Source organism: Macrobrachium nipponense, chromosome 1 (genome assembly GCF_015104395.2).
Source record: "Macrobrachium nipponense isolate FS-2020 chromosome 1, ASM1510439v2, whole genome shotgun sequence".
Classification (NCBI taxonomy): domain Eukaryota; kingdom Metazoa; phylum Arthropoda; class Malacostraca; order Decapoda; family Palaemonidae; genus Macrobrachium; species Macrobrachium nipponense.
In genome coordinates this window covers 1,537,442-1,550,160 of record NC_087200.1, presented here as the reverse complement: position 1 = coordinate 1,550,160, position 12,719 = coordinate 1,537,442, and the positions used below count along the sequence as shown (strand labels likewise).

At 43.3% G+C, this 12,719-nt stretch overlaps 1 protein-coding gene across 2 annotated transcripts in view; it reads left to right on the top strand.

Annotated features, from left to right (window-relative positions):
• Nucleotides 1-580: 580 nt before the first annotated feature.
• The window catches only part of LOC135219095 (phosphatidylinositol N-acetylglucosaminyltransferase subunit H-like), a 103,733-nt gene continuing 91,594 nt past the window's right edge, over nt 581-12,719 (top strand). For both annotated transcript variants that reach the window (XM_064255531.1, XM_064255530.1), the window contains exon 1: nt 581-1,090. In XM_064255531.1, the coding sequence (XP_064111601.1) occupies nt 1,001-1,090 (90 nt within the window). In that variant the 5' untranslated portion in view covers nt 581-1,000. The remainder of the gene's footprint in view (nt 1,091-12,719) is intronic.

The window sequence follows — 12,719 nt, the reverse complement described above, 5'->3', positions numbered from 1 at the left end:
AAAACACCACCACCCGCACAATCGAAGTTCCAGGTTTCTACCGTTACTCCAGTATAAATCTTCTGTCCCGTCGCAGACCACTTTATTTATTATAAAACCCATGAAAATGTCAACAAAGGTAAAACACATTCTCCTGTAACTTCTTATTATTGAATGTAAATTTACTTTATAAATACCCCCTTCAACATTAGCTTTGCATCTTTTATGGCTCCAGCTAAGAAAAGGGACCTCTAAAGAATACGTACAAGGAAATGCCATTATTTAGAAGTATGCAGATTTTATTATTATTTGAATTTTAAAATATTTTGTCTTCATCTTGACAATAAGCTAGTTTGATATTGTAGGCTACCTGGTAATAATTGGTTGTACATTCCAAAAGGAAAAATTCTTTTCTTTGTACCTTATTGTTGCCATTAATCGTAGATCTGATTTTCGAAAAATCATATTTTCATCAGGGAAAATATGATTTTGTTACGTCTACTGTAGTTAAAAGGGCATTTTAGAAATTGGTAGAACGTTAAATGTTCGATGATGCAACTACCCTGTTACGAGCTACTAAAACAAAAAATGAACCAACAGATCTAAAGAGTTCCTAGAAAGAGGTGTGTGGTGGGAGTTCTTTGCAGAAACTTTTCTCTTCTTTCTGGAATTAGAAGACGTACCTGTATGTATTATTTTAAAGAGTGAAATTATGGTATTAGGACGCCTATGTGAGCTAAGAAAATGTGACATTATATAAGGCTCAGCAGAAAGATGAAGAAGTGAAGTGTTTTCTAAGTTTACATACAATATCTATGACCTGACGAAAGGTAAACAAAAAGACTAATCTTGTTAGGGCGCAACACTTACAGTGCCCCTACTTATACTGATCATGTAGTTGAATTAAAGTTGGCGTAGCTATATATCAAGAATATTGTAAGTGAAACACCTTTTGAAATAATTGGATGTAACCTATGTGGACCCGCTGGGCAAGACTAGTCTATTTTGTATACAGGTGACAATGCAATTGATGTTCACTGACATTCATGGCGATAAGATATACTTCGAGGAGCACCTCAAGCCCAAGGAATGTAACGGGAAGTCTGCAGAGGTGAGAAGTCTAATAGCTAATGGTAATTGCTTATTATTTAGGTATTCGTTATTTAACCTAGCCTCTAGTATAGGCTATGGTAAAGCACCACTGTGTGGTCGTCTGTACGGTTGTGCGGTCACTTTCCCGAAAAATAACTCGGTAAATCTAAATAATAACTTCGCGTCGGGTAGGGTAAAAAACCGTAGGGTACAGAGTGGACCATGTACGATCAGCGTGGACAATCCCAAAAAAAGTACATTATAACGCGTCCTGACATCGGAGATGGGCATCAGTCGCGACTTCTTGTTGGTGAGAAACGGAGCTAAAGACCTCTACTCTCCTTTCGAAGTAAGTATTTTCTCCAAAGTTGGAAATTAAGGCCAAATTTTAGGATTTAAACAGAGGGTAGTGAAAATGGTGTCAAACGTAGTGCAAATCTCACCAAAACGCGTTCAACATTTTTACTTACAACTCAAAATATTTAGAAGATTGACGCCATCTCGATGTTTACGGAGTCGCTTGTGTCAATAAACTAACCATTTCCAGTGATAAATCCGCACACCACTTGTACCCACAGACGCTGGGGCACTTTCATCACAACAATCGCAAAACTTTCCCTCACCGAGTAAACAACTGTTTTGTAGAAGAAGACGGCAAAGAGTGCACTTCGATAATTTTTTAAATAAATGGTAAAACATCAATATTTTACATATTTATGATGATTAATTTGAAAATATTTGTTATTGAAAAAGTAACTTGATTCTGACTCAAATTCAAGTAATTATTTTTTGGAATTAGAACTTTCTTTTAAGTCCTGTATTATGACGTCACAACATCTTGACTTTCGTACCTATTGTAAATAATTGCTTTACTCAACTTTCTTGCAGAACAGTTTACCAGTTATTCATGCAGATTATCAGCTCTTCATGTAATTGGTAGAATCTTAATGCGAATATATATCTTTATTATTTACTTCTTGGATATATGAAGATGTTTTACTGCCAGATTATCGCTGTAGTGTGACGCAATCGTTTTCAGTCCCTGGGCCTCTGTTTTCGCACCATAAGAAATTATGGGGCCGAATTTGCAATGACCAGAAAGTCGTTAAAAGAGGAAAGTTAGCATTGAGGGGCATATGTTTTGATTGAGAAAAATACAAATTTATTCAATAGCTAGCTTGTAAAAAATACTTGATTACAAAAAACTTTATTGACAACTAAGCAGCATACTTACTATGGGTTTCAGAGACAGTGCAAACACATTTTTGGGCAATATCTATTTCTGTAACAAACACTCGTATCAGAACGAGATTTTGCTATACGTAGTGCATTACACCCAGTGCCGTAATTTATAAGGGTATCGTGAATCACTAATCATAAAGAATAACGACACTTGTCCTTGTACCAAGAGACAAAAACTCCATTATGCAGAAATGGATACGAGCACGCGTATAAAGCTCCACCTACCCTCTCCCCCCCCCCCCTCCACCGCCACCCATTCCCTTCTTCGTTCCTTCCCCTTTCTCTCGCTCTCTCTCTCTCTCTCTCTCTCTCTCTCGTCTCTCTCTCTCTTCTCTCTCTCTCTCTCTCTCTCTCTCTCTGTTGCCGTTCGGTATGTGTTGACCCTCCAAACTGGGTATAAGACTACACACAAAACGTTGAAATTGGTGAAATTAGGCTATGTATTGGAAGTATATATATACATAAATATTAAAGCAATTTTATCATTATTGCATTACTATGACAACTAGAATTCATGGAAACAGTTTATAATAATGAATCGGCGTATGTGTGAAGCCTCCACTAATGTGGCATCGATGATTTTGCCATTCTTAGCATGCAAACATTAAAGGTTACATTTATTTCTGGCATACGGTTATTAAAGAAATTCAAAATACTAATATAGACTGAAATCAATGAAAAGTGCTAGCAAAAACAAAAAAGCAAAAAAAAAAAAATGTATATAATTCACTTATCCGTAGTCGTTCCTCTATGGTTTTCGGCAGCCAGATGTACGAAAACGTCAGAAACTTTTCGGGTAATTTGGTTGCAAATAAGGGATAATATACATGAATTAAATTAAAATGTTTAAATAACAAAGTAAATTTGAACTCAATAACGAGTAAAGTAAACAATTTAGTGAATAAAAGTTTGCAGTTTCGTCGTCTGCTGTTCGTAACTGTGTTTGTGGCGCGCGCGCTTAGGAACCAGGAACAGCAACTTGTTTAAAGTGCAATGTGGAGTGAACTGAGACCAAAATGTGTATAATAACAATCAAATAAGCACTGTGGAGTTTCAGTTGTGATGGCAGTAAGGATAAAAACCACCAATTACAAGGTAAGAATGAATTCAGTTCAAACCATGACCCCGGGAATAAAAAGTTTCATACTTTCAGTAATATAGGCAACAAAATGTTGTTTTATTGTGCCGACTACAACTGCAATCTTGAGTAAGATCAATAAACATTACATATATACACTAACATTGTTCAAATGATTGCTGGGAAGGCTGGGAAAGATGATTTTCGTCACTGATCAAAACCTGTACATCCCACGGTAGCTGCCATATTGGATTTCAAAACTGCCTTGAAAACATATTTTATGAAGAGCGTCACATGCTTATTTTAGTTCGTATGGGTCTTTCATATATCACATTATGTTGAAGAAACTTCAGTCTTTTGAATGGTATGCTTGGAGTTGTAATTGTATTCTTGTTTCACCATTTAAATATCGAGTGAATAAGACCTGTCCACAGTGATAAGGGTTGGTAGTCGCTGGTTTTTCCCCCTACTTCTTTGGAAATTCAGGCGGCGGTTCAGAAACATCCACCCGACGTCGTGGCCTCCTTTGCCTTACCCGGGGGACGCCAGATATCTCCTCGGCCCACCGACACCGCTGCCACGCCTGTGGGCCTCCCCTGCCTGCCGACGCCGCTACCTGTGGGTTTCCTCGACCTGCTGACGCCACTGCTCACCTGTGGTTCCGCTCTGCCCGCGGGACGCCGCTGCCGCGCTGGGGACTTCCTCAGCCCAACCTACGCCGCTGCCGCACCTGGGGATCCCCATGGACCGTCCCACACCACCACACAATGCAGCTCTCTCTCTCGCAGTCTTGGTCGCCCGGCATACAGTAGAACCCCCCAGGCTACCGCCAGGGGAGGCATCCTGTCAATCAGCAAAACCGAAGGACTATACTCGAGGACGCCCCACAACAAGTGTCACAAGGACACAGGGTCGCCCCCTGCCTCAAGATTGTCATCCAATAATTACTCCATAATCATTGTCTTGGGGCGGAGTATTTGTAAGGACAATGCTTTTTCCCTACTTTCATCGAACTCAATCATCAAGTCGCGTTGTTCTTACTTCCGTCTGATAGAGCGTTCCGCGGCCTTTTCGCCGATGTATAACACATGCAATTCCATTATTTGTACGCCTAATTATATCTAAATGTATGTCTGTAAGAAAACACAAATTTACTGTCTCAGAGTCATTTCTGTTTGCGGTGCGAGACTGCACTACATATCCGTCCACACCTGTCTATGTCAACCCAGTTTGTCTGTAAATAAATCATCAGTACCCAGCTACCTGTCTTAATCTCTGGTCCTCACACTAGTATACAGTAGGTCTGTGATCCGTTAAAGCAGAATAGGCCTATAAACCTACAGTTCTGTAGCCAAGCTAATAGTATAATTTTCAACTTTTTGTACACAAAATTTTTAATCTATACAAGGAAAATTTAAATATTGAAAATATAAACTTATTTTAGGTGCTGCAAATAACAATGTAATATAAACAATAGTTGTACTAATACAGATATACAAACATGACATACATACACACATGTATAATACATTTATATAGTCTGTATAGTACTATTGTTTAAATTACATTTTTATTTTCCATACAAAAAATATGTTTTTAATAATATTTAAAATATTTCAATTTTCCTTGCATAAACTAAAAATTTTGTGTACAAAAGAGTTGAAAATTGAACTCTTACTTGGCTACAGAGCCATAGGTTTAAGGACTAATTCTGCTTTAACGGATCCTAGTCCTACTGTTCACCAGACTATGCAAGATGAAATGAATACAGTGGTACCTCAGGATACGAAATTAATCTGTTCCGAGGCGGCCTTCGTAACCTGAGCTTTTCGTATCTTGAACCACATTTTACATGTAAATTGCCTATTTCGTTCCAAGCCCTACAAAAACCCCCCAGGAAATTTTATAATAAAGCTAAATTGACCAATAAACAATGAAATACTACAACAATTTGGACCATTCAATACCTAACTTAATACGTACTACTAGTATGTACTACATAGTACTACCTGTAAATAAAGTGAGGCTATCTCCGAAAGTGGCGACAGAGGAGGAGGACAAACGGCAGAAATCTTGTACGTACATACACTTAACCTTAACACTTAACTTTACAAGAAACTTAAAATTAATTTTTTTTTTTTTTTTTTTAAACAAAATTTAAATTTCTTCACCACTTTCAACTTTCTGTTTTTTGTAGTATCACTTGGATCTTCCTGTTTGCTTACTACTCCTACTAAAGGCCTCTTTAAAAAATAACTATCCAAGGAAGATTGCTTCTGCCTGCTTTTGACAATGTTCCTGAAACGACTCTGGCAAACGTCATCGAACTGCGCAAGCATACGACCTGTGTAAGCCTTTTCGGGGGGTGTCTTTTCTACTAATGATTGCACCTTATGAAAAGCAGCTAGAGCATCCTTAATTTCTGCCGTTGTCATAGGGTCGTTGTCCTCCTCCTTGCCGCTGCTAGAGAACTCTTCTTGAACGATGTTATGTTGCATGGCCTCCAACTCCTTCAGGTCATCTGTCATAAGCTCCTCTTGGTGCTCCTCGAGAAGGTCATTGATGTCGTCCTCATCGACGACCAGCCCCATGGACTTGCCGAGTGCAACGATCTCATCAAGATCTGGTTGCGAAACAGTTTCAGAATCGTCAACTGTTTCTGAATCTGCACCAGCTTCGCCCACGTTGAATCCCCCTGAAGTTTCGGGCGGATGCGGCATCAGGCCAGAGTTTCCTCCACGAAGAATTGATGTTGAAACATCTCTTGAAAAGATATTTCATATACAGCTTCTTGAAGTTTGATATCACTTGCTGGTCCATGGGCTGGAGGAGAGGGGTGGTGTTAGGCAGAAGATAAAGAACCTTGATGAAAGAATACTCCGCTAGGATATCTTCCTCGATGCCAGGAGGGTGAGCAGGGGCATTGTCCAACAACAGCAAACATTTCAAAGGGAGGCGCTTTTCTTCCAAGAATTTCTTCACTGTCGGGCCAAAACACAGATTTACCCACTCCGTGAACAAAAGTCTTGTTACCCAGGCTTTGCATTAGCCCTCCACATCACTGGAAGCTTCTCCTTTAGCACTTTGTGGGCCTTGAAGGCTCGAGGAGTCTCCGAATGATACACAAGTAGGGGCTTCACCTTGCAATCCCCACTGGCGTTCAAACAAAGTGCGAGTGTAAGCCTGTCTTTCATAGGCTTATGCCCGGGTAGCTTCATCTCTTCCCCCGTGATGAACGTTTGACGAGGCATTTTTTTCCAAAAAAGGCCAGTCTCATCACAGTTGAAGACTTGCTGAGAACTGTAGCCTTCGTTGATCATCATGTCATCGAACGTCTTAATAAAGGCTTCGGCCGCTTTTGTGTCCGAGCTGGCTGCCTTCCCATGCCGCACTACCAAATGGATGCCAGTCCGTTTCTGGAATTTTTCAAACCACCTATGAGAAGCCTTGAAGTCTGGGGTTGGTGTCGATGTCCCTTCTCCTCCGTCGTCTTCGGCCTGGGCAATCAAATCGCCGAAAATAGCGCTGGCCTTGTGGGAGATTGCTGTCTCGGTTGTCGTATCGCCAGCAATTTCTTAGTCTTTTATCCGGACAAGAAGCAGCCTCGTCGTGCACATGACTCCTCTTGTTGGACAAAATAGTCAGCCCTTGGAAGGTGTAGCTGCTTTGATGGCTTCCTTTTGCTCAAGGATGGTGCCTATCATCGACGGATTTTGGCCGTATTCCATAGCGATCACACTCAACCGCATGCCAGCTTCATACTTCTTGATAACCTCCATCTTCGTCTCCATAGAAAGCATCCTCTTCTTTCTGTGAACTTCAGCAACTTTCTTGGGACCCATGACTAGGTATACTGTACGTAATTAGGTTATGTAGTATACGTACTAAAGTTCTCACACAACACGATAAAGTAGTACAACAAAATCACTAACACGAATTTATGTTAATAAACGAAATTGTATAGAACGAACTAATTCCGCGTGCGTACACAAACGATGGTGTGAAGCAGTGGGCAAAGGACGCCTTTACGTAGAGCACGATGGGAGAGATGCTGACCAATAGGAGAGCAGGATCTTATGATGGTGACTAGCATCAGGAACCAATGGGAGAGCGGGAGGATGGTGGCGAGTCAACTCAGTTGGCGGCGCGCTAGTTTTAAAATTGTTATCAGTGGTCCGGGCGAATCTTGGGACTTTACAGCAACAACCTTTCGTAGCCTGAACTATTTTCGTATGTAGAGCCAAAAAAATCTTCGTATTTGCTTTCGTAACTTGAATTTTTCGTAAACTGGGACTTTCGTATGTCGAGGTACCACTGTATATATATTGCATCCCCATATATAATTTTTAAACTAATTAATAATAAGCCTAATTTTATACATTCAACTTACCTGTCAGATATATACTTAGCTATTAGACTCCGTCGCCCGACAGAAATTCGAATTTCGCGCACACGCTACCGGTAGGTCAGGTGATCTACCTCCTTGCCGCTGGGTGGCAGGAATAGGAACCATTCCCGTTTTCTATCAGATTTTCTCTGTCAGCGCTACTAGCAACAACGTTGTTAGTTCCTCCGGCTGGATTTCGTTTTTTGCATTGCAATTGATCTTCGTTTGGACTTTTTGGTGACGTATTTGGATCGATTGTACTGGCATACGCTATTGTGGACCGTTTATTGGATTTGGTTTGGATTTTTCAACATGATGTCTGACTCTGGAAGTGTGGTGAGAATGTGTGTGAATGAGGGCTGCAAGGTGAGGATACCGAAGAAGTTAGAAAGAGACAGGGTAAGGAAGTCTTCTTCCAAAACCATGCCTAGCTCTATCTAGCGAGGTAGTTAGCAATTTTGTACCCTCTTCTCCTTTGATTAATGCTCCTTCTAAATTTGTAGTATTTGCTCCTGTTGTAGATCCGACGGATTCTACATCGGAAATTGCTGATCTCAAGGCCGCCCTTAAGAAAATGGAACTTAAAATGGCGGCGATAGAAGGAAAGCATAGTGAGTTAAATAGTGGATATAAGTGTCCCCAGTGCAGTGGAGGGGGCGTCTGATCGGCTCCTCAACGCTCCCAGGCCTAGACCTCTTTCAAGCTCCCAAGCCCAGAGGAGAAGGAATGTCAAAAGCCGTACGGAGGTTGTGGAGGATCCCCACCAGTCAGACGTCCCTTCGGCAGATTCTGTAACGCCACAGACTGCCAGAGAACGCTATAGGAAAAGCATTCTCCGTGAGTGTTTCTCTTCGTCGGAGAATTTATCTCCCAAGAGAGGTTGGAGATCAGCGGATCTTTCTCGCCCCCTGAAAAGAGGCTGGGATGAATCTCGTTTGAACTTGAGTCCTGAGCCTTTTCCGGAAGATTTGCCATCGGGAAGTAAGAAGGCCAAAAGTTTGCTGCTTTCTCCGGCAGATTCGTGGGAACCTGAGAAGGACCGTTCTCCTTCCCCTCCTTCGGACACTAACAGAGAAACGACGAGAATCTTACGAAATATGCAGGATTCAATCGCTTCTCTTGTGGGAGTTCTCTCTAGAGATCCTCCAAGAAGGAAGGATTCGTTTCTTCCTATTAAGAAATCTAGACCTTCCATATGTCAGGTTCTTCCGGAAGATCTATCTTCATCGGACAACGATTCAGACTCGTCAGTTTTTCATAGACCTGCCAAGATCCGTTCTCCTATCGGACGCGAGGCGCCAGCCAGGCGCGAAGACCCAGCCAGGCGCGAGATTTCAGAAGAGAGAGAAATTGCTTCAAGGAGAGAACAATTCAGGAACGAGGAGCCAGCCAGGTGAGAGGCGCCAGCCAGGTGCGTGGAGCCAGCCAGACGCGAGGCACCAGCCAAGCGCGAAGAGCCAGCCAGGAGTGAGGCTTTCTCTGCCCTAGTAACACCAGCCAGGCGCCAGTCAGGCGCAGATCGTCTTCCGGCGGTGATTCTCCTGGAAATAGGTCTTCTTCTAAGGCACTTATAGTAAATCGAACTCCGGAGGAAGCGGTTGGACCTTCGAAGGTGACAGTATCCACCTCTACCTCTAAGAAGTACTCGGTGGAAATGCAAGAGAAGAAAACTTCTAGGTCTTGCAGTCCTTCTCCGACCAGGAGTATTTCTCCCAGGGAAACTAGATCCCCGGATAGAGAGTCTTCCAAGAGAACTCGTTCCCCTAATAACCTGGAACTCGAAGATATTTCCGAGGAAGAGGTTTCTACCAGCGAAGGCCTTTCCAATTATAAGGTGTTGGCTTCGCTTCTCCTACAAGAGTTCGGGGATTCACTAAGCCCTGCAGCTCCTCCTTCTCCTAGATCACTCTTTTCCAGTACGAAGACGCCCAAATCCTCTTCGTTTTTGAAAATGAAGCCGGCAATATCCATGAAGAAGGCTCTTCAGTCCCTGGATGCTTGGATGGTCTCCAAGAAGGAGTCCTTAAGGACAGTATATTGCTCTCCTCCCTCCAAACTTGCAGGTAGGAGAGGTATCTGGTACAGAACGGAGGAAGCTATGGGCCTGATGCTTCCTTCTTCTGCTGAGTCTGACTTTTCTAGCCTTGTAGAGTCTTCAAGAAGACACTCCCTTAACTTGGCGAAAGCATCTTGGAGCATGTCCGAGTTAGATCAGCACCTAAAGGGACTTTTCCACGTCTTGGAAGTTTTCAATTTCCTGGATTGGTCCCTTCGGGTGCTGGCGAAAAAGACCCGAGATCCAGACTTCCTTGATCCTGAAGTGCTGCACAGTATCTTGTCGTGTATGGGTAAGGCTGTACAGGATGGTTCTGGGGAACTGGCATCTCTTTTTGGGTCTGGAATATTTAAGAAGAGATCGCTGTATGGTTCTTTTCTAACCAAAGGGGTATCTCCTTCCCAGAGGTCAGCGCTTCTGTTCGCAACCCCTAACGGATCACCTGTTTCCTTCTCAGTTGGTGAAGGACATCTCACGGTCACTTTCTGAGAAGGGAACGCAGGATCTTTTGGTACAATCTACCAAAAAGAATAGACCAGCAGTTCCTATTGTCAAGAAGACGACACGTACTCCAATTGTGCCCTTTCGTGGAGGCGCCTCAACTCGACCCCCAACGAAGAGGAAGGCTTTTGTTAAACGAGGAAGGTCTTCCTTCCGATCATTTAAGAAATCCAAGTAGCAACTACGTCCTTCAAACACCTGTAGGTGCCAGGCTTCGAAACTTTGTAGAAGCCTGGTCCAGGAGGGAAGCCGATCCCTGGACTTGTCTGTTCTGGAGAAGGGTACATCATTCCCTTCCTAGACAGACCGCCTTTGTCAACATCTCCGAAGGAATTCGGCGAAATACAAGGACCCTGTTCTGAGGGAGGCGCTTCTTCAGACGGTGGTTTCGATGAGGAACAAGGAAGCAATAGAAGTGGTGCAGGATCCGCACTCTCCGGGGTTTTACAACCGCCTTTTCTTAGTCCCGAAGGCTTCGGGGGGATGGAGACCTGTTCTAGACGTAAGCATTCTGAACCGATATGTGGAGAAAAAGAAATTCTCCATGGAGACTTCAGCTTCGGTTCTTTCAGCCCTGCGTCAGGGAGATTGGATGGTCTCCCTGGACCTTCAGGATGCTTACTTTCATGTTCCGATTCACCCATTGTCGAGGAAGTATCTCAGATTTATGACACAAGGAAAGATCTTTCAGTTCAGAGCCTTGTGCTTCGGCCTCTCCACTGCTCCTCAGGTATTTACGTACCTGATGAGGAATGTGGCCAGATGGCTTCATCTGAAAGGGATCAACATCTCTCTGTATCTCGACGATTGGCTAATCCGAGCCAAGTCAGAGAAACAATGTTTGGAGGACCTGCAAACTACATTGAACCTAACGAAATCTTTAGGATTGCTCGTGAATCTCGAGAAATCGCAGATGATCCCCAGCCAGAACTTAGTTTATCTGGGGATTCGGATGGATTCTCGGGGTTTTCGGGCTTTTCCTTCCCAGGAAAGACTCGTTCGGGGCTTACAGAAAGTCTCGAACTTCCTAGGGAAAGAACAAAGTTCAGCGAGGGAATGGTTAAGCCTTCTGGGGACCCTTTCCTCCCTGGAACAGTACATTTCCCTAGGAAGACTCCACCTACGCCCTCTTCAATTCTTCTTAAGAAGAACGTGGAATTGGATGGACGGGCAACTATGAGACACTTTCGCGATTCCATTAGAGGTGAAGAATCACCTAAAGTGGTGGCTGATACCTCTGGAAAAGAACGAGGGCATGTCTCTAGAAGTTCGGAACCCAAACCTAATCTTATTCTCAGACGCATCAGAGAAGGGATGGGGAGTGACTCTTGGAGCAAGAGAAGTGTCAGGCTGATGGAAGAAGGAACAGGAAGCCGGGCATATAAATGCCAAGGAACTGTACGCAGTTTTCCTGGCTCTAAAATTCTTCGAACCGGAGGCCAAAGATCAGGTGGTACAGGTCAACGCAGACAATACCACGGCGTTGGCCTATATCAGGAAACGGGGGGACTCACTCGTTTTCCCTGTACGAAATAACGAGAGATCTGTTGTCTTGGGTGAAAGAGAAAAACATTACCCTCCTTACGAGATTCGTAAAAGGAGAGAAATATGTGAGGGCGGACAGACTCAGCAGGTCAAACCAAGTTCTTCCCACAGAGTACTCTCTCCACGATCAAGTTTGTCAGAGCCTGTGGTCCCTGTGGGGCAGACCACAGATAGACCTGTTCGCAACCTTCCTATCCAGGAGGATAGAAAACTTCTGCTCCTCGGTGGAAGATCCGAGAGCGATAGCGGTGGATGCCATGCTGCTGAATTGGTCAGGCCTAGATGCCTACGCCTTTCCCCCCTTCAAACTGATAGGAGTAGTATTAAAAAAGTTTGTGGCTTCAAAAGGGACGAGACTAACACTCATTGCCCCTTTTTGGCCCTCTCAAGATTGGTTCACAGAGGTACAGGAATGGACAGTGGACTTCCCAAGATCTCTTCCAAACAGGATAGATCTTCTCAAACAACCCCACTTCGAGAGGTATCATCAAAACCTCCCCGCTCTCGCTCTGACTGCCTTTCGACTATCAAAAGACTTGTCAGAGCGAGAGGCTTTTCAAGCAAAGCTTCGAAAGCAATCGCTAGGGCCCGAAGATCTTCAATCATTCGGATATAGCAATCAAAGTGGGATGTTTTCAGAAGATGGTGTAAAAAGAAGAAACTGTCCTCCTCCGATACCTCTGTGACCAACATTGCCGATTTTCTGATATTCCTTAGGGAGGAATCCTTGTTATCGGTTTCGACTATTAAAGGCTACCGAAGTATGCTCTCGGCGGTTTTTAGAAACAGAGGCTTAAATTTAGCAGAGGACAAGGATCTGCACGACCTAATAAGATCGT